The sequence below is a fragment of the Pseudophryne corroboree genome, chromosome 7 (genome assembly GCF_028390025.1).
Source record: "Pseudophryne corroboree isolate aPseCor3 chromosome 7, aPseCor3.hap2, whole genome shotgun sequence".
Lineage (NCBI taxonomy): Eukaryota > Metazoa > Chordata > Amphibia > Anura > Myobatrachidae > Pseudophryne > Pseudophryne corroboree.
This window is the reverse complement of record NC_086450.1, coordinates 428,268,097-428,295,824: the sequence shown is the minus strand read 5'-3', so window position 1 is coordinate 428,295,824 and position 27,728 is coordinate 428,268,097. Positions and strand designations below refer to the sequence as shown.

Sequence of the window (27,728 nt, the reverse complement as noted above, 5' to 3'; positions counted from 1 at the left end):
ATGGGTAACTTAGAGAAAAGCCATAATGATCAAATCCAGTATTTATGGGCTAATGCAATGACTCTAGTACATTTTAGGAATACTATGGAGTTCCATAGCCAAATAAAAGCAAGAGGCAGTAGACCAAATATATAAAGAGGAGGCAGTAGACCAAATAAATAAGGAGGAGGCTGTAGACCATATATATAATAATAAGCATGAAGAAGTAGACCTTATATATAAGGAATAAAGCTGTAGACCATATATATAGGGAAGAGGTAGTTGACCTTATATATAAGAAAGAGGCAGTAGACTTTATATATAAGAAAAGAGGCAGTAGAATTTAAGATTTTATATATACAGTATATATATATATATATATATACATACATATATATGAGTCAGTAGACCTTATATATAAGGAAAAGGCAGGAGACCGTGTAAGTACAGATATTCTTCCAATACACAAGTCTTCCTGATGAACACTAAAAGATGACATCATCACTGTATAAACACCACTTGGGAAGTATAAGTATGTAAATCAAAGATTCTGTAAAACACTTAAGAACATATACATAAAATGGGAAACAACTCTATTTCCAGTGGAAACCAGGGCTGGCCGTATGACTTATTTCTTCCGTGTGCAATAAATAAAGGGGTTACCAATGGCAGCAATATTGTTATCTTTGGGGATAACCTCGTTTTCGCCAGCTTTGCCTAAGAAAGCTTCCCAGTGCCTTTGCATAGGGAAGCCTATTGACCAAGAATTGCGGCAAACTGGCTTATGCATCCACACAATTGGAGAGTCAGACATGGCAAATCGGCAAGTTATTAAGTATCACTCAGATGTCTCGTACATATTTTGTTTGTTAAAACCACAGCAATACGTTCCTTTTTTTTAAACTTGTGCCCCATAATCTGACGGTGTCAGAGCATGATATTATGTTGCTAAAATGTATGATTAGAAAGTGACCCTTTAGATGATTTATACAGTATTACAGAGTTTCTAAACTGAGTAATTAAATTATTCTAGGACCAACTACAACAAAGCTCAGAAATTGATGTGATCATCGCTAAGACCTTTGATATAATCAAATATGACTTTGATACATATACATCAAACGACTGGGAAGAGCTGACACAAGTGACACTGAAGAACATCCTGTATGCTGTAGATGAACCTGAATTAGATACTCTCCCAATTCCTCTGTCATGTGACTCCTATCACCAAGTGTGAGTAACTAAATCTATTCAAGTATTAGAATTGGTCTTTTGGTGTGTGTATATATATATATATATATATATATATATATATATAGAAGAAACGTATTTTTGACCGGCACTCCACAATAAGGACAGTAGCACCTGGGTGCCCTCCCAACGACCTGTGAGGGACTGAATGCAGCGTAGTGTAACATCAACGTTTCAGGCGCTCTTTATTAGCGCCTGACGAAAGGCGCTAATAAAGAGCGCCTAAAATGTTGATGTTACACTAAGCTGTCTGCTGCTCTGGTTATTTCTGAAGTCCTGAGGAGTGCCACCCGTTTGTCTTTGCTATATATATATATATATATATATATATATAGGTTTGATTAACCAAATTACCTCTAACCCCCATCGCTGTTGAAGGTTTTCTTATTCGTGTGCTGAAGCCATTTTTGTACATTTGCACTTGTCCCATTCCGACATTAATATCGATTATTTTTTTCATGGAGTTCCAGCACAAGTCATACCTTGTTTTTTCATAAGAAATTATATTTTCAGAAAATACCATTAGTCTCTTTGCTCATCCTACCACATAAAAAAAATAAAAAATTAACTGCGGTGGCACAAAAAGTGGTGAACCAGCGCAAACATGGAATACCTCTCTCCTTTTGCAGATGCTCATCTGTGCTGCGAGAAATTAATGATGTGATCGCCGGGTGCGAATAGTCGCAGCCTGGCACGGCATGCAACATGCTATGATGCAACAAGCCGCATCGCAATAATATGACCATGACTACGTGTATATATATATATATATATATATATATATAAAACGTGCGGTGAGGTGAGGCAGAGCCTTTCCAGTCATACTCCAGTATACGCCAGCGTTCAAAGCATATGGCAAATGCAAAGAATATATTAGAAATATCTTCTTTGTATTATTCTAATCATTTTTATACTCAAAACTCTGGAGTAAAAAGTCACATCTCTAATCAAATTTTACCAAATTTCCAGCAGTATATACTGCTGCACCTATGTATTATGCCCCTCATGAGCCCTTGGGCTCACATATTATGTGTAAATCTGACTTGGGTACTATCCAGTGGCTAGTGACCAATTTACCTAACTATATATATATATATATATATATATATATATATATAAATACAAGAATACAAAATGTCAAAGGGAGCTGTATAATCTAATTGTGTGAACTATTCTTCCAGATTATGACCACAGAGTGATAAAATAAAATAACACTTAGTTTATTTATATATTGTCTATGTACAATAAAATTTGGTGAACATAGATAATCACATAAAAATCAAATAGTGTACATATTTAAAATACAAATTCCAATTTTGTTGAAGACATGATATATCAATATGTTCCATCCAATGGTATTGTATACAGGATGTCTGATGTTCTCACAACAAGATCGTACCATCAGACATCCTGTATACAATACCATTGGATGGAACATATTGATATATCATGTCTTCAACAAAATTGGAATTTGTATTTTAAATATGTACACTATTTGATTTTTATGTGATTATCTATGTTCACCAAATTTTATTGTACATAGACAATATATAAATAAACTAAGTGTTATTTTATTTTATCACTCTGTGGTCATAATCTGGAAGAATAGTTCACAAAATTAGATTATACAGCTCCCTTTGACATTTTGTATTCTTGTATTCCATTATCTGTACCCTACCTAACAGGGAGTACGTCATAAGGTTGCAGCTTATATATAGCGCATTATTGGGTCCACACCACCTCCATATATATATATATATATATATCATTTATTACCAGTTATTTATATAGGGGGTAATTCTGAGTTGATCGCAGCAGGAATTTTGTTAGCAATTGGGCAAAACCATGTGCACTGCAGGGGGGGCAGATATAACATTTGCACAGAGAGTTAGATTTGGGTGGGTTATTTTGTTTCTGTGCAGGGTAAATACTGGCTGCTTTATTTTTACACTGCAAATTAGATTGCAGATTGAACACACCACACCCAAATCTAACTTTCTCTGCACATGTTAAATCTGCCTCCCCTGCAGTGCACATGGTTTTCCCCAACTGCTAAAAAATTTCCTGCTGCGATCAACTTGGAATTACCCCCATAGCGCACACATATTCCGCAGTGCTTTCCAGAGAATATTTGGCCATTCACATCAGTCCCTGCCCCAGTGGAGCTTACAATTTATATTCCCTACCACATGTACACACACACACACACACACACACACACACACACACACACACACACACATTAGGGTTAATTTTTGTTGGGATCCAATTAACCTACCAGTATATTTTTGGATTGTGGGAGGAAACCGGAGTACCCGGAGGAAACCCACGCAAGTACGGGGAAAATATACAAACTCCACACAGTTGAGGGGGCACATGGTTTGAAAGATGAAGCTCTCCCCATTCAAACAAGGATGACCCCATGTGTGTACAGTACAGTATGTGTGAGGGAAATGGAGATAGGGCACATTGTGAAAAATAGAGATACTGTATTTGCTTAAACAAAAATATTCAGAAGAGCTTTAAATCCAGGGCTGTCACATGAAGTCAGGGAAAGTAGATATGTGTATACTTGTTGGTTTTCATATGTGGCATTTGTGTCGATCCTTATGGATCTGTAATAACATGAAAATACACATCTAGCGCTCTGAAAAAAGTTGGGACAAAGCCGAGTATTGTCTACGCTTTAGCTGTGATTAAAGGCCCTATTAATAATAGCCAAGATGTTGCCTTACCATACTTACCTCCTTTTTAATGGTGCCTCTTATGAAATTGACTCCTAAGTGGGAGGTTTTGGTGGGCGTGGTGCTGAGAACATGCAGCATAACCCCACCAGGGATATCATTCAGCACAAATCATCGGGTTGTCCACGTTTTCCTCCAGAGATTCCAGGAGAGCAGTCAAGAGAGCCCCTTAGTGAATACTAACACATCCAAGTGTAGATCACGTAAATATAATATAAACGGGGAGCGCACAAATGAATCACAGCAACCGGAGCTCAGTGATGCGCTCGATTTATTTCTACATTGATGCATTAACCTAGCTGTGCACTGAATGAGAAAAAAAAATGATAATGCAATTTTACATAATCACACTAATGCTTCGCCTCACTCCTATAAAAGGAATGCAATATATTATTTGAGGGGTTGGGTATGAAACGGCGGCTGTCGGGATGCTGACAGGAGACCAATAGTGCCCTCCCAGCAGCCAAAATCCCTAAGCCTCCACCCCAACCCCCCCACCCCCACCCCCGCAGCCTAACCCTAACCTCCCCAGATGTTGCCTAAACCTAACCTCCTCTCCCCGCACCCTAATCCTAACCCTCCCCTCCCTGTACCCTAACCCTAAGTCCCTGGGTGTTGCCTCAACCTAATCCTCCCCATCCCCGGTGTAGTATGTACCCGGTCCACTGTCTGTATGTCCGGGATCTCGTGTTTGGGATTCTGGGGGCCAGTGTACTGTCCCCTTTCGGAATTACGACGTCGGGATTCCATTGTGTGTCAGGATTCCAGCAGTGGTATCTTGTGCGCTGGGATTCCGTCCATAAGGATATTAACCCTATTTGAGTTGTATGCACCAATTAAGGCTAAGCTCATAGTTATACTGTAGCTCTCTATTTATTAGTCATGACGTAGTCCTATGGCATTTTTATATTACATCAAGTGACAATACAGAACCATTTTTTTGTTTTACAGTTTGAAAGGCTTCAATAACGCCTTTGGTTTAATGTCAGAGAATACAAAGAAGGCGGTATTCCACAAATGCATAAAACATCAGCTCGACTCTACAGTCAGTCAAACTGGTAAGTTATGTAACAGTGTCGGTATATGCTACCTACTGTACTATCCTACTGTGCCCTTTCATTTTCTTAAGATGGCATCTTACATAATGTAAACTCTGCCGCACAGATTTTGGCGATGCTTAATTATTTTTTCTGCTGCGTGCCGCTGTTCAGGAACCTCACAACAGGTGATTGCCAATAAAATAACTGACTATCTGAGAATCAGGGAACCCCAAAAACACGTTCCGTGATCCCACTTGGGAAGCTGTATTGACAAAACCAACAACGAATATACAGTATAAACAAAATATACTGTATACAGTATATTAAAAAAATCTCTGTTGCAGGGGTCCGTTGTGGGTCAGGAACCGACAGAACTCAAACCTGGCTGGATAACAATCTTGGGAGCTTTGCAGGTTATGCAAATATTACTGAGTTCTCAACGTGGAATTTGAACTTCCAGACTGTGAGTGACAATAAAGAGTGTTTTAAAATACAACTTTCCATCCATACCTACCCATCCATCCATCCATCCAGCAATCCATCCAAATGACAGCTCTTCATCAGGGGCATAGCCAGAACTTTGTGGGCCCCAGAGCAACATTTTTAAAGGGCCTCTCTCCCAATGCTACTAGAATACACATTATGTAACACAGTAACCCCAGTTCACATTATACAGTGTCCCCAGTTCATATTGTGCAACATTATAATGCCATCCTGTTCATTTTGTACCACATTAGAATGCACAGGTCCAGGGACGTAAATAGATATATGGTGGCCCCAAGGCAAATGTTTGTAAGGGCAGAGCCGGATTAAGGGGGGGGGGGGTCCCTGGGATACGTACCCCGGGCCCCCCTTTCCAAAAGGGCCCCCTGCCACACCACAGATCGGATCTCTCTTCAATCCAATCTGCGGTGCTGCGCTCACGAGCCCCGGCTCCCTGCTGCCCTGTCCCTCCTCCTCCTTCAGTTTAGCGTGCGGCGCGCCAATGACTGAGCCGCAGGCTTGCTGAGCCGGACAGCAATTGGACAGCTGAGCCGTCGCTCAGCTGCGCTGACTACAGCTCTAAGAAGAGTGCTCTAACAGCTGTAGTCAGGGCAGCTGAGCGACGGCTCAGCTGTCCAATTGCTGTCCGGCTCAGCAAGCCTGCGGCTCAGTCATTGGCGCGCCGCACGCTGAACTGAAGGAGGAGGGATTCTTGGAGCGATGTGGATATATATATATATATATTTTAGTCCATGGGGGCCCCCTGCTCTTTAGTGCCCCAGGCCTCCCGGGACCTTAATCCAGCTCTGTGTAAGGGTCCCCATGTACAACCCAATGGGGAAAAAACAGAAACACGTGTAACTGTGGCAGGGAAGGTGGTCCCTCTCGGCTATGGGCCCCATAGCAGCTGCACTCCCTGCACCTATGGTTGCTACACCCTGTACATAACACATGTAACTGTGAAAGGTAAGGTGGCCCCTTACAGCTCTGGGCCCCACAGGAGCTGCACTCCCTGCACCTATGGTAGCTACACCCTTGCTTTTCATCATGAACTGGTTGGAAAAAGTTGTTCTTCTTTATCTTCGTTATCTTCTTTTATTTCAGACTGACGTCATAAACACTCTTAGCGCTACCCAACTTTCAAACGTGGCTGCAGTGGATATCAACAATGAAGAGGTCGCTTGTCAAATAGCTGGAAGAGTGCAGCAGTTTGGGATTGATGACGTGTACTCATTCCTTGATACATTTTATTCCTCTCTCCAAAAGGTACAGTGACCCTTAGAAACGTACCTTGTAGGAAATCAATGCTGCGTATGTTAATTGCTATTATCTATCCATCCGTGTCATGTTTCTCCTTTGGCAAATGTAATTGTGCCAGATGATCTAAAACTTTTAAGTTATTACTCATCATGTTTATTATGTTTTGCAGCTGAATATACGAACGATCAAAGACGCTACAATCAGCCTTAAATACCTGTCTTCTTCCATTTCCGTCATCGCGACTAAACTGTCCACATATTCCTCAAGTGACTGGAATGATCTCCTTTCTGTCAGATTACAGCCTTTCCTCTCCAACATAAATAATGATCAATTATCCAAGCTCTTGGGCTCTGCTGATTGTATTGGCTACACCATAATGTAAGTAAATCTGTATCCTGTGTTGGACTGGCCCACTGGGGTTCAGGGGAAACCCCCGGTGGGCCCTACTGCCTGTGGGCTACCCTCCTTATCTTGGGATCAGGTTCCAGACTGAGCACTTGAATTATACATAGTTACATAGTTAGTGAGTTTGAAAAGAGGCAAAATGCCCATTGGGTTCAACCTGTATTTTGTGATCAGCTGTTCATATAATAATGTACCTGCTGAAGTAATGGCTTAGTACCAATTGACAACAAGGATTCTTACCACTCCCAGATTAATGTCACTATGTTAAATGCTATAACCCTGGATACCCTTTCCAGTTAGAAATTTGTCCAATCGGTTTTTAAATGCATTTACAGCGTCTGCCATTACTATCTTCTCCAGCAGGGAGTTACAAATCTTTATTGCCCTTACCGTGAAGAACCCTTTCCTACGTTGTGTACGGAATTTTCTCTCCTCTATCCTCAGCGAGTGCCCACGTGTCTTATAGAGAGTTCTTTTAATAAACAAATTCCCAGCTAACTCCTTTCAATGACCCTTTACATATTTGAAGATATTAATAATGTCACCTCTTTGTCGCCGCTTTTCTAGTGTATATATATTTAACTTAGCAAGCCTTTCCTTGTACTCCAGTGTCTCTAGCCCTTTAATCAATTTAGTAGCCCGCCTTTGAACTCTTTCTAGTTCCCTGATATCTTTTTTATAATATGGTGCCCAAAATTTAACACAATGTACAATGTACAGTGGCAGGATTACATCCTCATCCCTTGTCTCAATGTCCCGTTGTATGCATGCAAGCACTTTACTTGCCTTTTTTGCAGCATTTTGACATTGTTTACTGTTATTAAGACTATTATCTATGAGCACCCTCAAATCTTTTTCCATCACAGTTACCCCTATCATTTCCCCCTTTAGAGTGTACAATGCTTGTGTGATTTTTGTCCCAAAATGCATAATTTTGCATTTTTCTATATTGAACCACATTCCCCATTTAGACGCCCAGGCTTCAAGTTTAAATAAGTCATTTTGTAGAGACTACACATCTATGAATTAATTACCTTACACAGCTTAGTATCATCCGCAAAGATTTAAATAGTGGTCACTGTTTCCCAAGTTCTCCCCAACTTTAGTGTTTGATATAATGTCCACATTATTGGTAATAACTAGGTCCAGAATAGTTTTACCTCTAGTTGGGTCCTCGACTAATTGAGTCAAGTATTGCTCCTTTAATGTATTTAAGAACCTGCTGCTCCTAGCTTTTACACATGAATCGCTACTCCAATTTATCTCAGGATAGTTAAAATACCCTAACACTAGGATGTCCCCCATTCCCGCAGCTTTTTTAGTTTGGTGTAATAGTTGTTCCTCATCGTGTACACTAATATCCGGTTGCTTGTATCACGTGCCAATGACTAGTTTCTTTGCCTCTGTGCCCCCACTTGAAATCTCAACCCATAGTGACTCAACGTTATCTCCTGCCCCCTCGAAAATACCCTCTATTAACTTTGGTTTTAGAGATGGTTTAACAAAGAGACATACCCCTCCTCCCCTTTTGGTAACCCTGTCCCTCCTGAAAAGAGAATATCCCTCCAAATTCTCCACCCAGTCGTGAGATTCGTCCCACCATGTTTCCGTAATACCTATAATATCATACTGAGACTTTGGTACAAGCCATTCCAATTCCCCCATTTTACCCGATAGGCTTCTTGCGTTCGCAAGTATACATCTTAGCTTAGCATCTCCCATGCCCGTTTGTTTTAATGGTATCTTATCTATATTTACAAGTGCCTTTCTAGAATTACCCTTACTGACTGTTTTTCTCCACCCTCCCTTTCCACCCCATCATGCATAATACAGCCTTCCTCACTACTATCTTTATTTGACCTATTAAGACTTTCTAAACCCCCCCTCCCTGATGTTAGTATCCTCCCTTATGTTATGCACATTATTTTCTATATACCATATTGCTGAGCCATATTCGTCATTAGGTAATAAATTGTGAATGTCTTGGGCAATACCTGTGTCAGTATTTCCAGTGTCAATACCGATGCAAATACCCTTGCCATCTGATCTTACGCTCCCCCCTTCTCCACCCCCAAATTGTTCACTACCCCCATCCTTACTGTTCTCCCTGATTAACCCGCAACTTCTAGATAAACCCTCACCCCCAGGCTCCTAGTTTAAAAGCTCCTCCAACCTTCTAACCATCCTGTCTCCCAGCACCGCAGCCCCCTCCTCATTCAGGTGCAATCCATTGCGACAAAAAAGATGGCTCCTGACTGAGAAGTCCACTCAGTGTTCCAAGAACACAAACCCCTCCTTCCTACACCAGTCTGTAAGCCACACATTTACCTCCCTAATCTCCCTCTGCTTCCCTGAAGTAGCGCGTGGCACTGGTAATATTTCAGAGAATATTACCCTTGATGTCCTTGCCTTAAGTTTCTTGCCTAATTCCTTATAGTCTTTCTTAAGGACATCCCACCTACCACTAATTTTGTTATTGGTGCCAACATGCACCAAGACCGCCAGGTCTTTACCAGCCCCTCCCAATAATCTATCTACCCAGTCCGCGATGTGCCATACCCGAGCACCCGGAATACAACAGACTGTACGGCGATCACGGTCCCGGTAACAGATTGCCCTGTCTGTCCTCCTGATAATAGAATCCCCTACCACCACAATCTGACTAGGTACCTCACTAACTTTTTTCCCATCTGTACCGGGGGGAGCGCTCCTCTGGTTGCTAGAGGGAACCGCCTCCTCCAGTTCCGTCATTTCCTCACTGCTATCCCCAGAATCTTCGTCCAATCTGCAAATTTATTGGGGTTTGGCAGATCGAAGATGTCCTGTCTCCCCATCCCCCTCTTCTTCTTCCTTCTAACCTTGACCCAGCTGTCTACCTGATCATCCTCGTCTATCAGTGTTCCCCCCTGCAACTCCTCCACCATTCTATCTAAACTTTGCTCGAGATTGTGAATGCTCCTCAGTCGTGTAACAGTCTGTTTTAGATCAGTTACCTGGGCTTCCAGGGCAGCAATACACTCACATCTCGCACAGATGTACACACACTCGGACTGTTGTGCCAGGTGCGCATACATCATGCACGACACGCACTGAGTGAGATTCCCAATCTCAGCCACCCCCATTTTTTAATTAGTGCTAAGTCCCTGTTACCTTCAGAAAATCAGAAAGATGGGGACAATCAATATATAAGGAATATATAAGGAACAATAAAGGACAATAAATAAATAAAATAAAGGAATAAGAGACAATAAATATAAATATAAATAAATAAATATAAATAAATAGATAGGATAAAGATAAATTTAGTACAAAAACAGGGGATTAACTATAAAATACAGTAATGGACAAAGGAAGACCATCAATTTTACAACACAGTGGGAAAAGCTAATAGGAAAAGTTAATACTTATCTGCACCCTGCTCCAATGATCTGTGCACAGAAGTTGTTCTCCCCGGCTGCAGTCTCCCTTCCCCACCGGCTGCTGGCTCCCTCTGGCCGCTGGCTCCCTCCGGCCACTGGTTCTTCCCGGCTGCTGGCTCCCTCCTGGCCGCTGGCTTTGCCCTGGTTGCCAGCTGCTGGCTTCCCCAGCTCACGGCTCTAGCACCTTGCCACTCCATCCCCGTGTGCACGCACTCAATGTCACTTCTGGTTCCGGTCACTCGACTACCGTTTGGACTACCAGGAGATTGGCAACTATGGATTACATAAAACAGAAAAATACAGTCTCACTTTCTGCGCTCCAAGTGTCCCCTTGTTTTTAAACGATCCTCACAGCAATGTCATATTGTTCATGAAAAAAAGACAGAAAAATATAATAGTGTAATCCTGTATGAGCATAAAAGTTCTTTCCACTGTGTTAAGGGAGAACTAGGTGATGAAGATGGTCCCAAAAGAGAAATGAGCCGTCCACCTTCTTATAGGATCACCCAAAGTGATGCCGTGAAGATACGGTAATAGATCCTTACGTTTATGCTTACTTGAAAATGGAGGGTAGAAAGCACATAAAGGTTTCTTTTCCGTAAGGGTTTGTTTCCTCTGTGACACCGTATATTGAGTATGAATATCACTCATATGGTGAGTATGCAATTAAAAAAGAAAGGGGGAAGCCAATTAGGGCCAAAAGAACCCTCCTTTTATTAAAATATACAATTGAAACCATCTTCATCACCTAGTTCTCCCTTAACACAGTGGAAAGAACTTTTATGCTCATACAGGATTACACTATTATATTTTTCTGTCTTTTTTTCATGAACAATATGACATCGCTATGAGGATCGTTTAAAAACAAGGGGACACTTGGAGCGCAGAAAGTGAGACTGTATTTTTCTGTTTTATATTGTCTTTGTAGGTTGGTGACCTATCCATACTGTCTACTGCTGCTCCAATTTGCAGCGCCTTAGGAAGAATTTTTTCTACTAACTATGGATTACAGTATGACTGCTAAGCAACAATTGATCTTGAGCTTGCCTTCAGCTTGCCTTACAACAATATACATTATAAATATGTTACCTTATACTGCACAGGACTATGGTGTATTTCCTACATTGCCATTCTGGTACACTATCATGCATGCACTAGCAGTATTTAATGTATATATGTATCAAGGTGCCTAGTCGATGCACTCTCTACTAGTTAGGCGCAAACCAATATGGTAGCTGGACTGGACACACCCCCTCTGGAGATCAGTCACACCCCTAAACATGGGCCCCTATCACTGCATTCCCCCGGTGGGCCCTTCACGCCCCAGTCTGACACTGTCTGTATACACTGGTCGAGAAACTAGAAAGCTACAATTCATTGTCTCAACTGTTTTTGCATTGGCTATTGAACTACAATCCTTCTGCAAATCAGTCAACACACAATATGCACAATATGATCTATAATTTAAAAGCAAAATTATAATTTGAACCCCAACAATTAAAATTTTTAGATACAAAACATAAAGTAAAGGAAACTCTTGCCTCAGGTTAGTGCATGAAATATCCCAAACACAGAAGTCATGGATTTCACCTCATTACAGTACCAAGAAGTCTCTGTCTGGGTTCGCTATTGCTACGGCAGGTGTCTACCCACCAGGAATCTTCCCAGTAATTTGTGTAATGCATGTTATTCCTCCAATCTGAACAGAGAATTGTTACCTAGGAGACGGTTAGCTAATCACCTAGGCTATGCTACTCCTCAAAAGTACTCCTTTCTCTCTGCACTTTTTTGAAAATGATGCAAAATGTAGATGCCCTACCTCCACAGTAAAAAAAAAAAAGTCTGCTTTCCACAAACTGAAAGAATGAATAACATATTATCACAGTCTGAAAATTGTAAACCTCAGTTATTTTGAGAATAACATTAAGGGGTGCATTTACTAAGCGGTGATAAGAGCAGAGAAGTGAGCCAGTGGAGAAGCTGCCCATGGCAACCAATCAGCACTGAAGTAACATCTATAATTTGCATACTGTAAAATGATACAGAGCTGCTGATTGGTTGATGGGGAAATTTCTCCACTGGCTCACTTCTCCACTCTTATCACTGCTTAGTAAATGTTCCCCTTAGACCATTAATCCAGAGGTTTTACTATACAATATAGTATTGCATTTGTCTCTAGGCCTGCATTGGTATATGCAGTTTGTTGTTAACCTGACAGATATCACCATATTATAATCCTGTTTATATTTTGTACTACAATCCAGTATAGAGAATGTGGGCAACCTTTTAGTTGACTTCAGCCAAGACATCCAAGCCAGCCTTTATCAAGCCATACATGATAATGTTGAATCGCGCGTCACAAGCTCAGGTAAGGGTCATGTGACAACTGTACTGTACACATACTGTAAAAAAGAACATCTCTGTATTGGTGAAACAATCTCGACAAAGCAAAAATGAATTGCAGTTTAGATTCTTAGGGTCTGATCCCTGATTCAGACACTAGAGGAAAGGCAGACAGACCTCGCGTATATCTCCAACCTGTGCAAGCTCTTTAGAAAACGGTCGCCACAGCGCGCATGCTCCAATCCAGGCATTACCACACAGTCGGAGATTGCAGGTGCAGACAGACTGATAAGTCCATTGACAGACCTATCTTTCCATCAACTGGTCATTTGGGTGCTGTAACTGGGCGGAAAGCATGCGATCGCACAGAACTGGCCCGTTTAGTGGGAGTGTCGTATGCTAGTAGGACGGCTTCATGGTCCATTTATATCATGATGAGGGAGATGGGACTGATCCCAATGTTAATTAAGACAGTTGCAGACTGAAAAACAATGGGTGGGACGGCCATCTGCATACAGACGCAAGGACACCCGGCATACATGGGCTGCAGTGGGCGTACAGCTGCAGTCAGACTCAGACCCCCTTAAATGGGGGTACACACGGAGAGATCCGTGTTTACAATCTTAGCAATCTGATTGTTTAGATTTTAAGCACAGATCTGTCGTGTGTATGCCCCCCCAGCGATAGCGATGTGCGGCTCCGCGCGTGTGTGAAATGAGCGCCCCCCTCCCGCTCAGCACACATCGCGCTGTGCTGAGCGGGGGGAGAGATGTGTGCTGAGCGGTCTGTATTAAGATCGCTCAGCACACATCTCTCCCGTCAGTACTGGCCTGTTTAAAAGGCTTATTAAATTGTTTTAAAGCAAATTATCTATTTACACAGACACTACTAGCTTTTGTAGGTATGATCCCTTACATCAGTGTGCTAGTTGATATCACCATCCTTGTTGTTTTTGGCTTATATATATGTATAATTATAAACCTGTGCTGACCAATTTATCTACATCTACTAAATACAGGTGTCTGCCCTGTGAGCGGTGAATATAGCACCACTGCAGTTCAAAGACTTTTCGGCAAATTCTCTGTGTTTGTTAGTTATGCCGACATTCAGCGCTACATACCTAGTTTCGATGGGGTAAGTTCATTTTCTATGCAAGTGGTAAATACAGAACTTTTCATGCACCTCCATTTAACCAGTTTTGGACTTTGTTACCTAGAATTTGAATTTTTTGAAAATACCAAGACCAAAATTCTCAGCAGTTTCTTAGATATCAGGGCTCACTGCAGCCTGAGCTGGCGAGATTATCACAGGGCACACTGCGGGGTTTTTTTTTCACCTTTTTTTTTTTTTTTTTTTTTTTAGTAAATGTGGTCAGATCGCATTTCCCATTATGGGGAATGCGATGTGGATTACTAAAAAAAAAAAAGTGAATTAAAGGGTTTGGAGCAGTTTTTCATGAAAACTGCTCCAAATGCCCTTTAATACATTCAGGTGATACTAAAATCATGTGAAAAGGGTGTGAAAACACCCTTTTTCACATTATTTTAGTAAAAATAATGTTAATAAATAGGCCCTTTAGCATTCAAAACTACTCATTCTAAATAAGACGACTTACATGTATCATCACTTTATCCAAAAGACACATCACGTAGAACAATCAATCATGTACTCTTTTCTCTGTTTGCAGCTCTCTGCTATTGGTGTCCTAAGTCCAGACCAAATAGCAACTTTGACCTTCAGTGGAGATATACTCAATAACCAAGATAAAGCCCAAATCCTCATTCAGACTCTGTCTGGATTTTCATTCACCCAGTTAGACAGCTTCCTGTCCAGCTTCCAGACCACTGCGGACCAGGTAAGGGCCGCACCAGGTTCAGCAATGTCACCAAAGTTTTCACTGATCTACAGTATAAGATGCTCAGTTATCTATATTGTTTTGTCTTGTTTTTTTCTCCTACAGAATAACAAAATATCCTTGCCAAACCTCAGCATCCAAAGTTCTCTGTTCAATGCCATCTATGCCAAGGTCTCAACCCAATTTACTATATTTACTAATGCCCAGTGGACGGACTATTGGCAGGGCAAATTCAGTCTCTTTTTGGCAAGCATCACTGACACCCAAATTCAGCAGATACCAAATAACATTAACTGCAATGCCTTCCAAACCATGTAAGAGAGTGAACACACACAATATTTGTATATATACATGTGCTGTACTTTGTATCAAGGACCAGGGTTGGACTGGAACACAGGGGTACAGTGGAAACCCCATGGGGGCCCCACTGCCTGGGGGCCCACTCCCTCCTCTAGAGATCCAGATTGTGCACTTGAATTACATTATGCATATGTTACATTATACTGCACAGGACTATGGTGTATTTCTGCAGTGCATTGCTGTTATTAATCTGGTACCTTATCATGCATGTACTATCAGTATTTATTGTATATATATTTATCAAGGAGCCCAGACCATTCACTAATGATTGGCCAAGCCTCTACACATGGGCCCCTACCACTGCATTCCCCCTGTGGGCCCTTCATGCCCCAGTCCGAGACTGTCAAGTACTGTGGGCTACTATAGGGCTTGGGGGGTAATTCTGAGTTGATCGCAGCAGGAACTTTGCTAGCAGTTGGACAAAACCATGGGGGTCATTCCGAGTTGTTAGCTCGTTGCCGATTTTCGCTATGCTGCGATTTGTTGCTAATTGCGCATGTGCAAGGCACGCAGGGCGCATGCGCTTAGTTATTTAACTAAAAACTTAGCAGATTTGCTGTGGATTCTGCTGCGCTTTTCAGTCGCTCTGCTGATCGGTAAATGATTGACAGGAAAGGGGCGTTTCTGGGTGGTAACTGAGCGTTTTCCGGGAGTGTGCTAAAAAACACAGGCGTGTCAGGGAAAAACGCGGGAGTGTCTGGAGAAACGGGGGAGTGGCTGGCCGAACGCAGGGCGTGTTTGTTGCGTCAAACCAGGAACTAAACGGACTGAGCTGATCGCAATCTGTGAGTAGGTCTGGAGCTCCTCAGAAACTGCAAAGAATTATTTATTAGCAATTCTGCTAATCTTTCGTTCGCTATTCTGCTAAGCTAAGATACACTCCCAGAGGGCGGCGGCCTAGCGTGTGCACTGCTGCTAAAAGCAGCTAGCGAGCGAACAACTCGGAATGAGGGCCCATGTGCAGTGGCGTAACTAGAAATTTTTCTCCCCCAAGCCAAAAAATCCTTCGGCGCCCACCCCCATACCATTGGCACTAGCAAAGGTAGAAAAATGCGCGCGCCGCAGGTGCGCGCTGGCAAAAAAGGGGGTGTGGCTTTGTCGAAATGGGCGTGGCTTTGCGTGGAGGGCGTGGCATTGCAGGAAAAGACTACCTTATACCCCAGTTTTGCAACCTGCACACCCAGACGTTGGCCACCACAGGAAAGAAAAATAATCCTGATTCATGCCCCTTACATTATTTGTCATTTTTCCTCCTTATAGTAATGCCCAGTATACATTATTCCACATACTGCAATGGCCCTTAGACATTATTCCACACACAATAATGCACATGACACAATATGCACACACTGTAATGCCCCAGACACATTATGCCACACACCGTAATGCCTGTGACACATTATGACAGGAATCGCAATGCCCGTTATACATTATGCTACACACTGCAATGCCCCTGATACATTATAGCACATACAATGTCTGTGACACAGTATGACACACACCACAATGATCCTGAGACATTATACCACATACCACAATGCCCGTGATATAGTATACAACACACCGTAATGCCTGATACATTATGACACACACCGCAATGTCCGTGATACATTATGCCACACACCGTAATGCCCATTACACATTAAGTTCTACAGTAAGGCTTCTAATTACTTTTAAATTACCTGCTCGTTGCCAGGGGTTTCATGCTCTTGGTTCCATGCACGGTGCCAGGGGTTTTCATGCTCAGGGTGTCATGCTCGTTGCCAGGGGTTTCATGCACTGGGTGTCATGCTCATTGCTAGGGGGTAGTGCTTGTTGCTAGGGCCATGCTCCCAGTGCCACATATGCCCCCAGTGCCAGATATTCCCCCACAGTGCCAGGTATATGCCCCTAGTGCCAGATATTCCCCCACAGTGCCAGGTACATGCCCCCAGTGCCACATATACCCCCCCCAGTGCCACATATGCCCCCTCAGTGCCTGCTCCCCCCAGTGCCAAATATTCCCCCACAGTGCCACATATGCCCCCTCAGTGCCTGCTCCCCCCAGTGCCAAATATTCCCCCACAGTGCCAGGTATATGCCCCCAGTGCCAGATATTCCCCCACAGTGCCAGGTATATGCCCCCAGTGCCAGATCTTCCCCCCACAGTGCCAGGTATATGCCCCCAGTGCCAGATCTGCCCCCCACAGTGCCAGGTATATGCCCCCAGTGCCAGATCTTCCCCCCAGTGCCAGGTATATGCCCCCAGTGCCATATCTGCCCCCCACAGTGCCAGGTATATGCCTCCAGTGCCAGATCTGCCCCCCACAGTGCCAGGTATATGCCCCCAGTGCCAGATCTTCCCCCCACAGTGCCAGGTATATGCCCCCAGTGCCAGATCTTCCCCCTACAGTGCCAGATCTGCCCCCCACAGTGCCAGGTATATGCCCCAAGTGCCAGATCTTCCCCCCACAGTGCCAGGTATATGCCCCCAGTGCCTGCTCTCTCCCCCCCCATCCCATGTGTTGGAGGGACACGGAGCGCACATCGCGCGTCTCTCCTGTGTCCCTCCCTGGCTCTCCCCCGCTGGTCTAAAGGAAGTGCCGGTTCGTGAGCCAATCAGAGCTCACGAACGGCACTTCCTTAGACCGGCCGGGGGAGAGCCAGGGAGGGACACAGGAGAGACGCGCGATGTTTGCTCCGTGTCCCTCCAACACAGCAGGGAGGGAGAGGAGACCGCAGATTGACATGCGGACGCTCGTCCGCATGTCAATCTGTTCTAAGTCAGTGGCGCCCCCGCTGCCCCTCGCCCCCAAGCCACCGCGAGGACTGCGGGGGCAGTAGTTACGCCACTGCCCATGTGCACTGCAGGGGGGGGCAGATAGAACATGTGCAGAGAGAGCTAGATTTGGGTGGGTTATTTTGTTTCTGTGCAGGGTAAATACTGGCTGCTTTATTTTTACACTGCAATTTAGATTGCAGATTGAACACACCACACCCAAATCTAACTCTCTCTGCACATGTTATATCTGCCCCCCCTGCACTGCACATGGTTTTGCCCAACTGCTAACAAAGTTCCTGCTGCGATCAACTCGGAATTACTCCCTTTACGCAGAACAGACCATCTGCAATTGGTAGTGTATTTGTCTCACTGCCTCTCATAACGACATATATAAAACAGGCTGTCGTCTTGTCTTTATTTATCTGAGTGCCGCCGTACACGTTCACACATATATATATATATATATATATATATATATACACTGCTCAAAAAAATAAAGGGAACATTAAAATAACACATCCTAGATCTGAATGAATGAAATATTCTTATTAAATACTTTGTTCTTTACATAGTTGAATGTGCTGACAACAAAATCACACAAAAATTATCAATGGAAATCAAATTTATTAACCCATGGAGGTCTGGATTTGGAGTCACACTCAAAATTAAAGTGGAAAAACACACTACAGGCTGATCCAACTTTGATGTAATGTCCTTAAAACAAGTCAAAATGAGGCTCAGTAGTGTGTGTGGCCTCCATGTGCCTGTATGACCTCCCTACAACCCACACAAGTGGCTCAGGTAGTGCAGCTCATCCAGGATGGCACATCAATGCCGGCTGTGGCAAGAAGGTTTGCTGTGTCTGTCAGCGTAGTGTCCAGAGCATGGAGGCGCTACCAGGAGACAGGCCAGTACATCAGGAGACGTGGAGGAGGCCGTAGGAGGGCAACAACCCAGCAGCAGGACCGCTACCTCCGCCTTTGTGCAAGGAGGAACAGGAGTAGCACTGCCAGACCCCTGCAAAATGACCACCAGCAAGCCACAAATGTGCATGTGTTTACTCAAACGATCAGAAACAGACTCCATGAGGGTGGTATGAGGGCCCGACATCCACAGGTGGGGGTTGTGCTTACAGCCCAACACCGTGCAGTACGTTTGGCATTTGCCAAAGAACACCAAGATTGGCAAATTCGCCACTGGCACCCTGTGCTCTTCACAGATGAAAGCAGGTTCTCACTGAGCACATGTGACAGACGTGACAGAGTCTGGAGACGCCAAGGAGAACATTCTGCTGCCTGCAACATCCTTCAGCATGACCGGTTTGGCAGTGGGTCAGTAATGGTGTGGGGTGGCATTTCTTTGGGGGGCCGCACAGCCCTCCATGTGCTCGCCAGAGGTAGCCTGACTGCCATTAGGTACAGAGATGAGATCCTCAGACCCCTTGTGAGACCATATGCTGGTGCGGTTGGCACTGGGTTCATCCTAATGCAAGACAATGCTAGACCTCATGTGGCTGGAGTGTGTCAGCAGTTCCTGCAAGATGAAGGCATTGATGCTATTGACTGGCCTGCCCTTTCCCCAGACCTGAATCCAATTGAACACATCTGGGACATCATGTCTCGCTCCATCCACCAACGCCACGTTGCACACAGACTGTCCAGGAGTTGGCGGATGCTTTAGTCCAGGTCTGGGAGGAGATCCCTCAGGAGACCATCCGCCACCTCATCAGGAGCATGCCCAGGTGTTGTAGGGAGGTCATACAGGCACGTGGAGGCCACACACACTACTGAGCCTCATTTTGACTTGTTTTAAGGACATTACATCAAAGTTGGATCAGCCTGTAGTGTGTTTTTCCACTTTAATTTTGAGTGTGACTCCAAATCCAGACCTCCATGGGTTAATAAATTTGATTTCCATTGATAATTTTTGTGTGATTTTGTTGTCAGCACATTCAACTATGTAAAGAACAAAGTATTTAATAAGAATATTTCATTCATTCAGATCTAGGATGTGTTATTTTAGTGTTCCCTTTATTTTTTTGAGCAGTGTATATATATGTACCACTGGTATTCATCAATGCTTACCTGTCTGGCGAGGAGCAGCAATTTCCCCTTTTTCATCTTGATAAATATAGTTAGGCCACAGTTCCCATACTCACTGGGGACAGCAATAAAGTACACAAGTTATGGTATGACTGTAGAAATCTCTGATTTTACCCCTTTAATACATAATGTATCACAGAGGGGTGGTAGGTGTCTATGGCTGGTGTTTACACTTTACTCTTCAGCACTTGATAATGTTATATGTGGATTGTTCTTTTGCCAAAGATAACAAAATGTTTCATTTTTTTTATGCTCATCGTCGAGTATTATATATATTTTCTATAGGAGACGAGCACAGTTAGTGCTGCATTTTTTTTTTGTCTAATGGCATTTTGTGGTGGAAGCGGCCATTTTCCAGAGGTGTAAAATTCTTTAGAAATTATTTTCAAATTCTGCATGTGCAGGATTAAATAAGTGAAGGTGGACAAAGCAACCTACTGTGGCGCAGGGAGAGGCTGCAGTGGGAGCTTTGAATAGAGTGTTTCCTTTCCTCCACTGAACAGTCCTCAGCTTCTTACTTTGCCGCTGGCCCGTCCTGGACTGTGGCACCTCCTTATCTATATTCTGACAGGACTTCTTCAATGGTCGCCCATCTTCTTTTCTTCAGGAGGTCTTCTTTCCTCCCTCTCTGCTCCTCAGCGGCACTTTGAATTTGGTGTAGACTGTGAGCCAATCACGGCTCACAGACCGGCAACTAATCAGGAGTGATCTTCCCTGATTGGCTGTCGGTCTGCGAGCTATGGTTGGCTCATGGTCGGCGGCAAATTCAAAATGCCCTTGCTTAATGCCTAGCTTCAACTAGCTTGTAACAGGCACCAAATTTAAAAAGATGCCAGAGTCGCTTGTTGACTGGCGCCGAGAGCAGTCACACTGTCACTATCCCAGAGCCGGCCACCAAAGTGACGTGCCGGTATGACATAATTTCATACTGGCACACTTCCAGCCCTGATATTATGTGATACCATTGATTAAAAATAATATTGTATTTTAATAGTTATTTAACTTGTATAATTCAAGTAATTTATATGCTGCACAAAAATGTCTGCCACCTGCTAATTTAATTATTTCTCTATTCTGAACATTCAGAATATCAGCCCTTGGAAGTCAATACAACGCTCTCTCAGGAGACATACAACAATCAATCTTTAACAAAGCGAAGTCATACCTTACAGCTCAGCGCATAGCCACTGGTAAGACAGTATACATATATGCACAGATTCATGCTCCTGTTTCTTAGTGATCGTGATTACATACATGTATGAATGGTAGGTGGTTTGGGCTCTTTGTTATATCTTATTTTCCATTTGTAATTATTACAGGATCAGCATGCCCCTCAATTACAGGAGACAGTGGCATGTGGCTTAAGGCCAACCTGGGGGCATTCAGTTCATATGCCAGCATTGGAGACATACTGGCGATAAACTCCGGATTTCAAGTTGTAAGTATACTGGTATTAACAAAAGTATTGCTGAGTGTATTCTATAGCAACTGATTGATGAAATAGAGAGAGTGTTACCCTACGTGAGTCATGCCGTGTTACCCTATGTGGGTTATGCAGTGTTACCCTATGTGAGTCATGCAGTGTTACCCTATGTGAGGCATGCAGTGTTACCCTATGTGAGTCATGTAGTATTACCCTATGTGAGTCATGCAGTGTTACCCTATGTGAGTTATGTAGTGTTACCCTATGTGAGTCATGCAGTGTTACCCTATGTGAGTCATGCAGTGTTACCCTATGTGAGTCACGTAGTGTTACCCTACGTGAATCATGCAGTGTTACCCTATGTGGGTCATGCAGTGTTACCCTATGTGAGTCATGCAGTGTTACCCTATGTGAGGCATGCAGTGTTACCCTATGTGAGTCATGTAGTATTACCCTATGTGAGTCATGCAGTGTTACCCTATGTGAGTTATGTAGTGTTACCCTATGTGAGTCATGCAGTGTTACCCTATGTGAGTCATGCAGTGTTACCCTATGTGAGTCATGCAGTGTTACCCTATGTGAGTCATATAGTGTTACCCTATGTGAGTCATGTAGTGTTACCCTACGTGAGTCATGCAGTGTTACCCTATGTGAGTCATGCAGTTTTACCCTATGTGAGTTATGTAATGTTACCCTATGTGAGTCATGCATTGTTCCCCTATGCGAGTCATTCAGTGTTACCCTATATGAGTCATGTAGTATTACCCTTTGTGAGTCATATAGTGTTACCCTATGTGAGTCATATAGTGTTACCCTATGTGAGTCATATAGTGTTACCCTATGTGAGTCGAGCAGTGTTACCCTATATGAGTCGTGCAGTGTTACCCTGTGTGAGTCATGCAGTGTTACCCTATGTGAGTCATGCAGTGTTACCCTATGTGAGTCATGCAGTGTTACCCAGAGCTGTACAGTTTTACCATATGTGAGTCATGCAGTGTTACCTTTTGTGAGTCGTGCAGTATTACCCTATGTGAGTCATGCAGTGTTACCCTATGTGTGTCGTGCAGTGTTACCCTATTTGAGTCATGTAGTGTTACCCTATGTGAGTCATATAGTGTTACCCTATGTGAGTCGCGCAGTTTTAACCTATGTGAGTCATGCAGTGTTAACCTATGTGAGTCATGCAGTGTTACCCTATGTGAGTCGTGCAGTGTTACCCTATGTGAGTCATGCAATGTTACCCAGAGCTGTGCAGAGTTACCCTATGTGAGTCATGCAGTGTTACCCTATGTGAGTTGTGCAGTGTTACCCTATGTGAGTCATGCAGTGTTACCCTATGTGTGTCGTGCAGAGTTACCCTATGTGAGTCATGCAGTGTTACCCTATGTGAGTTGTGCAGTGTTACCCTATGTGAGTCATGCAGTGTTACCCTATGTGTGTCGTGCAGTGTTACCCTATGTGAGTCACGCAGTGTTACCCAGAGCTGTGCAGTGTTACCCTATGTGAGTCATGCAGTGTTACCCTATGTGAGTCATGCAGTGTTACCCTATGTGAGTCATGCAGTGTTACCCTATATGAGTCATGCAGTGTTACCCTATGTGAGTCATGCAGTGTTACCCAGAGCTGTGCAGTGTTACCCTATGTGAGTCATGCAGTGTTACCCTATGTGAGTCATGCAGTGTTACCCTATGTGAGTCACGTAGTGTTACCCTACGTGAGTCATGCAGTGTTACCCTATGTGAGTCATGCAGTGTTACCCTATGTGAGTCATATAGTGTTACCCTATGTGAGTCATGTAGTGTTACCCTATGTGAGTCATGTAGTGTTACCCTACGTGAGTCATGCAGTGTTACCCTATGTGAGTCATGCAGTTTTACCCTGTGTGAGTTATGTAATGTTACCCTATGTGAGTCATGCATTGTTCCCCTATGCGAGTCATTCAGTGTTACCCTATATGAGTCATGTAGTATTACCCTTTGTGAGTCATATAGTGTTACCCTATGTGAGTCATATAGTGTTACCCTATGTGAGTCATATAGTGTTACCCTATGTGAGTCGAGCAGTGTTACCCTATATGAGTCGTGCAGTGTTACCCTGTGTGAGTCATGTAGTGTTACCCTATGTGAGTCATGCAGTGTTACCCTATGTGAGTCATGCAGTGTTACCCAGAGCTGTGCAGTTTTACCATATGTGAGTCATGCAGTGTTACCTTTTGTGAGTCGTGCAGTATTACCCTATGTGAGTCACGCAGTGTTACCCTATGTGTGTCGTGCAGTGTTACCCTATTTGAGTCATGTAGTGTTACCCTATGTGAGTCATATAGTGTTACCCTATGTGAGTCGCGCAGTTTTAACCTATGTGAGTCATGCAGTGTTAACCTATGTGAGTCATGCAGTGTTACCCTATGTGAGTCGTGCAGTGTTACCCTATGTGAGTCATGCAATGTTACCCAGAGCTGTGCAGAGTTACCCTATGTGAGTCATGCAGTGTTACCCTATGTGAGTTGTGCAGTGTTACCCTATGTGAGTCATGCAGTGTTACCCTATGTGTGTCGTGCAGAGTTACCCTATGTGAGTCATGCAGTGTTACCCTATGTGAGTTGTGCAGTGTTACCCTATGTGAGTCATGCAGTGTTACCCTATGTGTGTCGTGCAGTGTTACCCTATGTGAGTCACGCAGTGTTACCCAGAGCTGTGCAGTGTTACCCTATGTGAGTCATGCAGTGTTACCCTATGTGAGTCATGCAGTGTTACCCTATGTGAGTCATGCAATGTTACCCAGAGCTGTGCAGAGTTACCCTATGTGAGTCATGCAGTGTTACCCTATGTGAGTTGTGCAGTGTTACCCTATGTGAGTCATGCAGTGTTACCCTATGTGTGTCGTGCAGAGTTACCCTATGTGAGTCATGCAGTGTTACCCTATGTGAGTTGTGCAGTGTTACCCTATGTGAGTCATGCAGTGTTACCCTATGTGTGTCGTGCAGTGTTACCCTATGTGAGTCACGCAGTGTTACCCAGAGCTGTGCAGTGTTACCCTATGTGAGTCATGCAGTGTTACCCTATGTGAGTCATGCAGTGTTACCCTATGTGAGTCATGCAGTGTTACCCTATGTGAGTCATGCAGTGTTACCCAGAGCTGTGCAGTGTTACCCTATGTGAGTCATGCAGTGTTACCCTATGTGAGTCATGCAGTGTTACCCTATGTGAGTCATGCAGTGTTACCCTATATGAGTCATGCAGTGTTACCCTATGTGAGTCATGCAGTGTTACCCAGAGCTGTGCAGTGTTACCCTATGTGAGTCATGCAGTGTTACCCTATGTGAGTCGTGCAGTGTTACCCTATGTGCGTCATGCAGTGTTACCATATGTGTGCCGTGCAGTGTTACCATATGTGTGCCGTGCAGTGTTACCCTATGTACTGTTTGATGATTTCATTTTCTGTGATTGGCAGCTTTCTTCAGTCAAGTCCCTCACAGCCCAGCAGCTGGGCTCATACATAGCAAACAATGCTATCTTGTCAGACCAGAATACGATCACTACAGTCTTGGATGGAATAAACAGCCAAAATATTGGCGCCTTTTTGGACACATTTAATGCCGCCTGTAGCCAGGTAAACATTATATTCATAGAGCAGTTTTTGAAACCAACTTTCATGTTCAACCTTGAATGAAAACCATTTCTTTAGCATGCCAAAAATATATATAGCATGTAATGTCCACACTCAGTAATGCATGATCTTTTCCTTTCTGTTCCAGAATGGCATCACGGGAATAACCAATGCACAGGTTAAAAGCCTATTTTTGGGAGAAATCTTCTGCAAGCTCTCATCCGCCTTCTCATCATTCACCGTTAATGATTACATCAGCTGGTTTCAAGGAAGATTGACATTTTTTGTTAATTCAGTCAATGCTAAAGCTCTGGGCTTCTTACCAGTCGACATAAGCTGTGACTCCCTATCTGCTATGTAAGATAAACGTTTTAATTCAGTATAAAGCGTCTTCTGGTATCATAACAATATTACAGATCTCACAAATGTCTTTAAGTGGTGGTTGTTCCATGTACACATGTTAGCAGATTCACCGTTAACATCGCTTCTGTGTTTAACAGTGTGGGGGGTTTAACAGCGGCTGCAAATCCTGAGAATCCCAGTGACGTATACAGCTTTATAAAATCAGTCCTAAATAATCAACTATCAAGCACAGGTAAGGTGGAAATGCTCAATAAATAGTTTTGCATTTAGTAATGTTCCAACTAGAGTAATCTTCTTTGTGTTTCAATTTTCAAATAACAAAATGTTCCTCACTGAGATCCACACCGGATATCTATAGTGCAGCTCCACTTTCTTCTCCTGTCTTTGAATTAGTCTGAAAGAGATGAATGGCTCCCCTATCCCCCATAGCTCAAAGCACAGGGATAAGGAGAATACAGCCAACAAAGTGATAGTGCAGAAAACAGGTTATTCAATAACACAAATGCACTCACAATTTCACAATGGTTAATACAAAGCAGTGGTGATGCCAGAGGTAGTGCTGCAGCACAGTCCAAAATTGAAATAAGGGAACCACACCAACTGCCACTCCAAATGCTGCCAAACAACGCTGGCTGGGACTCACTGGCAGATGGCGTGACTCCCCTATTTGAAGTTTGGACTGTGCTGCAGGCCCACCTCTGCAGCCGCCAATGGACACATATACAAAACTCCCCAGTCTGGCTGTGATGGGATACAGGCTTGCCTACCCAGAGTCCTCTTGGATGGAAATAAGGACCGGCAGCTGCACAATCCTGGGAATCACGCGCACCACAGGGGGCCGCCAGAAGGCCTATATACTGTAGGTCTTTCTTCAGATGCTTCTGAAAAAGGAATTGCAAACTAAAGAGAAAAGAGTTCTGTCCCTGAATAGACACAGGTATAAAAGTTCCTACCATTAGCTAATAAAGGTCAATTGATTCTATGTAATCACTGCATTACACAAAGTATAAAATGTAAAAATCCCATTTATTTTTGTCCTATTTTCAAAGACAGGCACATGAATATAAACAAAAAACACAGTAAGAAAAAAAATATGTATATAAAAGGGCAATATTCAAATAATAATGAAAGTAATAAGATAATGTAGGTAATTTATATGTCCATAAAACGAAGGTGGATATCCCTATATGTACCATATGAAGATATTTCTAAGTGACACAGTCACAGTGACGTGGGTGTCTAGATTATATTGTATCATTTCTCTTACCTCATGGTTAATGTTCGGTAATTACAACATCAAGTGTCTGTGTACAAGAGGCTGCCTCCAAAAGCAAGAGTTCTACTACATACACATTAATAAGTGATCAGTTGTCTGGATTCAGAATGATAATTGTCAAATAGTCTTTAGGTATCTAGCAAGTAGTGGCATCTCCTACTTACTTTTAGTAGCGGGGGTGCCGCTACACCCATGCCCGGAGAGGAGGGGAGACAGCCTGCCTCGGGTCCCGGCACCTGCACAATGGATCTGGCCGGTGCCGGAACTAGCACAGACACTGTGGTGCGACTGGGCATGTGCAAACCACAGACTTCTATGGACTGCTTCTATGGCTTTGCTTATCGCAGCCCGGTCTGGCAGTCCTGGAGGGAGGAAACACCTGAAGAAGGACCTATACATGTCTGAAATGCGTTTAAGCGATCAGTGTGTACTCCAACCAACTGCGGTTTTGGACTATCATTTTCTGATGCCGCCCTCCTGTTGTGAGCGCGATTCCTGTGATTTTGCAGCTGCCAGTCCTTCTCCTAGTGGTAGCTCTGATCAGAAATAGACAAGGATTGCCAGGGAGGAGGGCATTTCCTTCAGGCGCCCAAGACTCCATTATAGTTATATGAAATGATAGCTCTTGTGTGTATTTGATTGGTAGATTTATATGCAGAATACAATTCTTGACAAACATTATGTGTAAAATATAACATTTATGTCTAGGTTCTTCCTGCACCGGTGGCGGACTGGGCTCTAGAGGATGGGTACTTCAATATTTTGGTGTGTACATTACTTACGCATCATGGAGTGACATTGTCTTGCTTTACCCAACTATCAAAGTGGTGAGTTGTGTTGATATCTTTTATATCTGTGTTACAACCTTCTCTGATGTGGAAATGATTGAGAATCATTGGGCAATTAGAAAGAGTGCCAAGCAATCAGTGACATGAGAGTCATATGGCAGGAGAGGTGCTGAAGCTCATTAAGAAATGTGTAAAATATTTCCACAACAATACAGTTTTGGGAGGATATAAAGAAGCAACATTATCGGTTGTAAGCAGTAAGAAAATCTC

General features: G+C 43.3%; 1 protein-coding gene across 1 annotated transcript; it reads left to right on the top strand.

The window, feature by feature from the left end:
• LOC134944245 (uncharacterized) lies at nucleotides 1–27,605 on the top strand. The gene is made up of 16 exons (XM_063932828.1): nucleotides 1–66; nucleotides 1,013–1,212; nucleotides 4,926–5,032; nucleotides 5,359–5,477; nucleotides 6,602–6,763; nucleotides 6,927–7,135; nucleotides 12,846–12,949; nucleotides 13,943–14,058; nucleotides 14,612–14,779; nucleotides 14,885–15,093; nucleotides 21,089–21,192; nucleotides 21,322–21,440; nucleotides 24,876–25,034; nucleotides 25,180–25,388; nucleotides 25,532–25,626; nucleotides 27,379–27,605. The coding sequence occupies exons 1-16, from the start codon at nucleotides 1–3 to the stop codon at nucleotides 27,603–27,605; spliced, it is 2,373 nt and encodes a 790-aa protein (XP_063788898.1).
• Nucleotides 27,606–27,728: the final 123 nt, after the last annotated feature.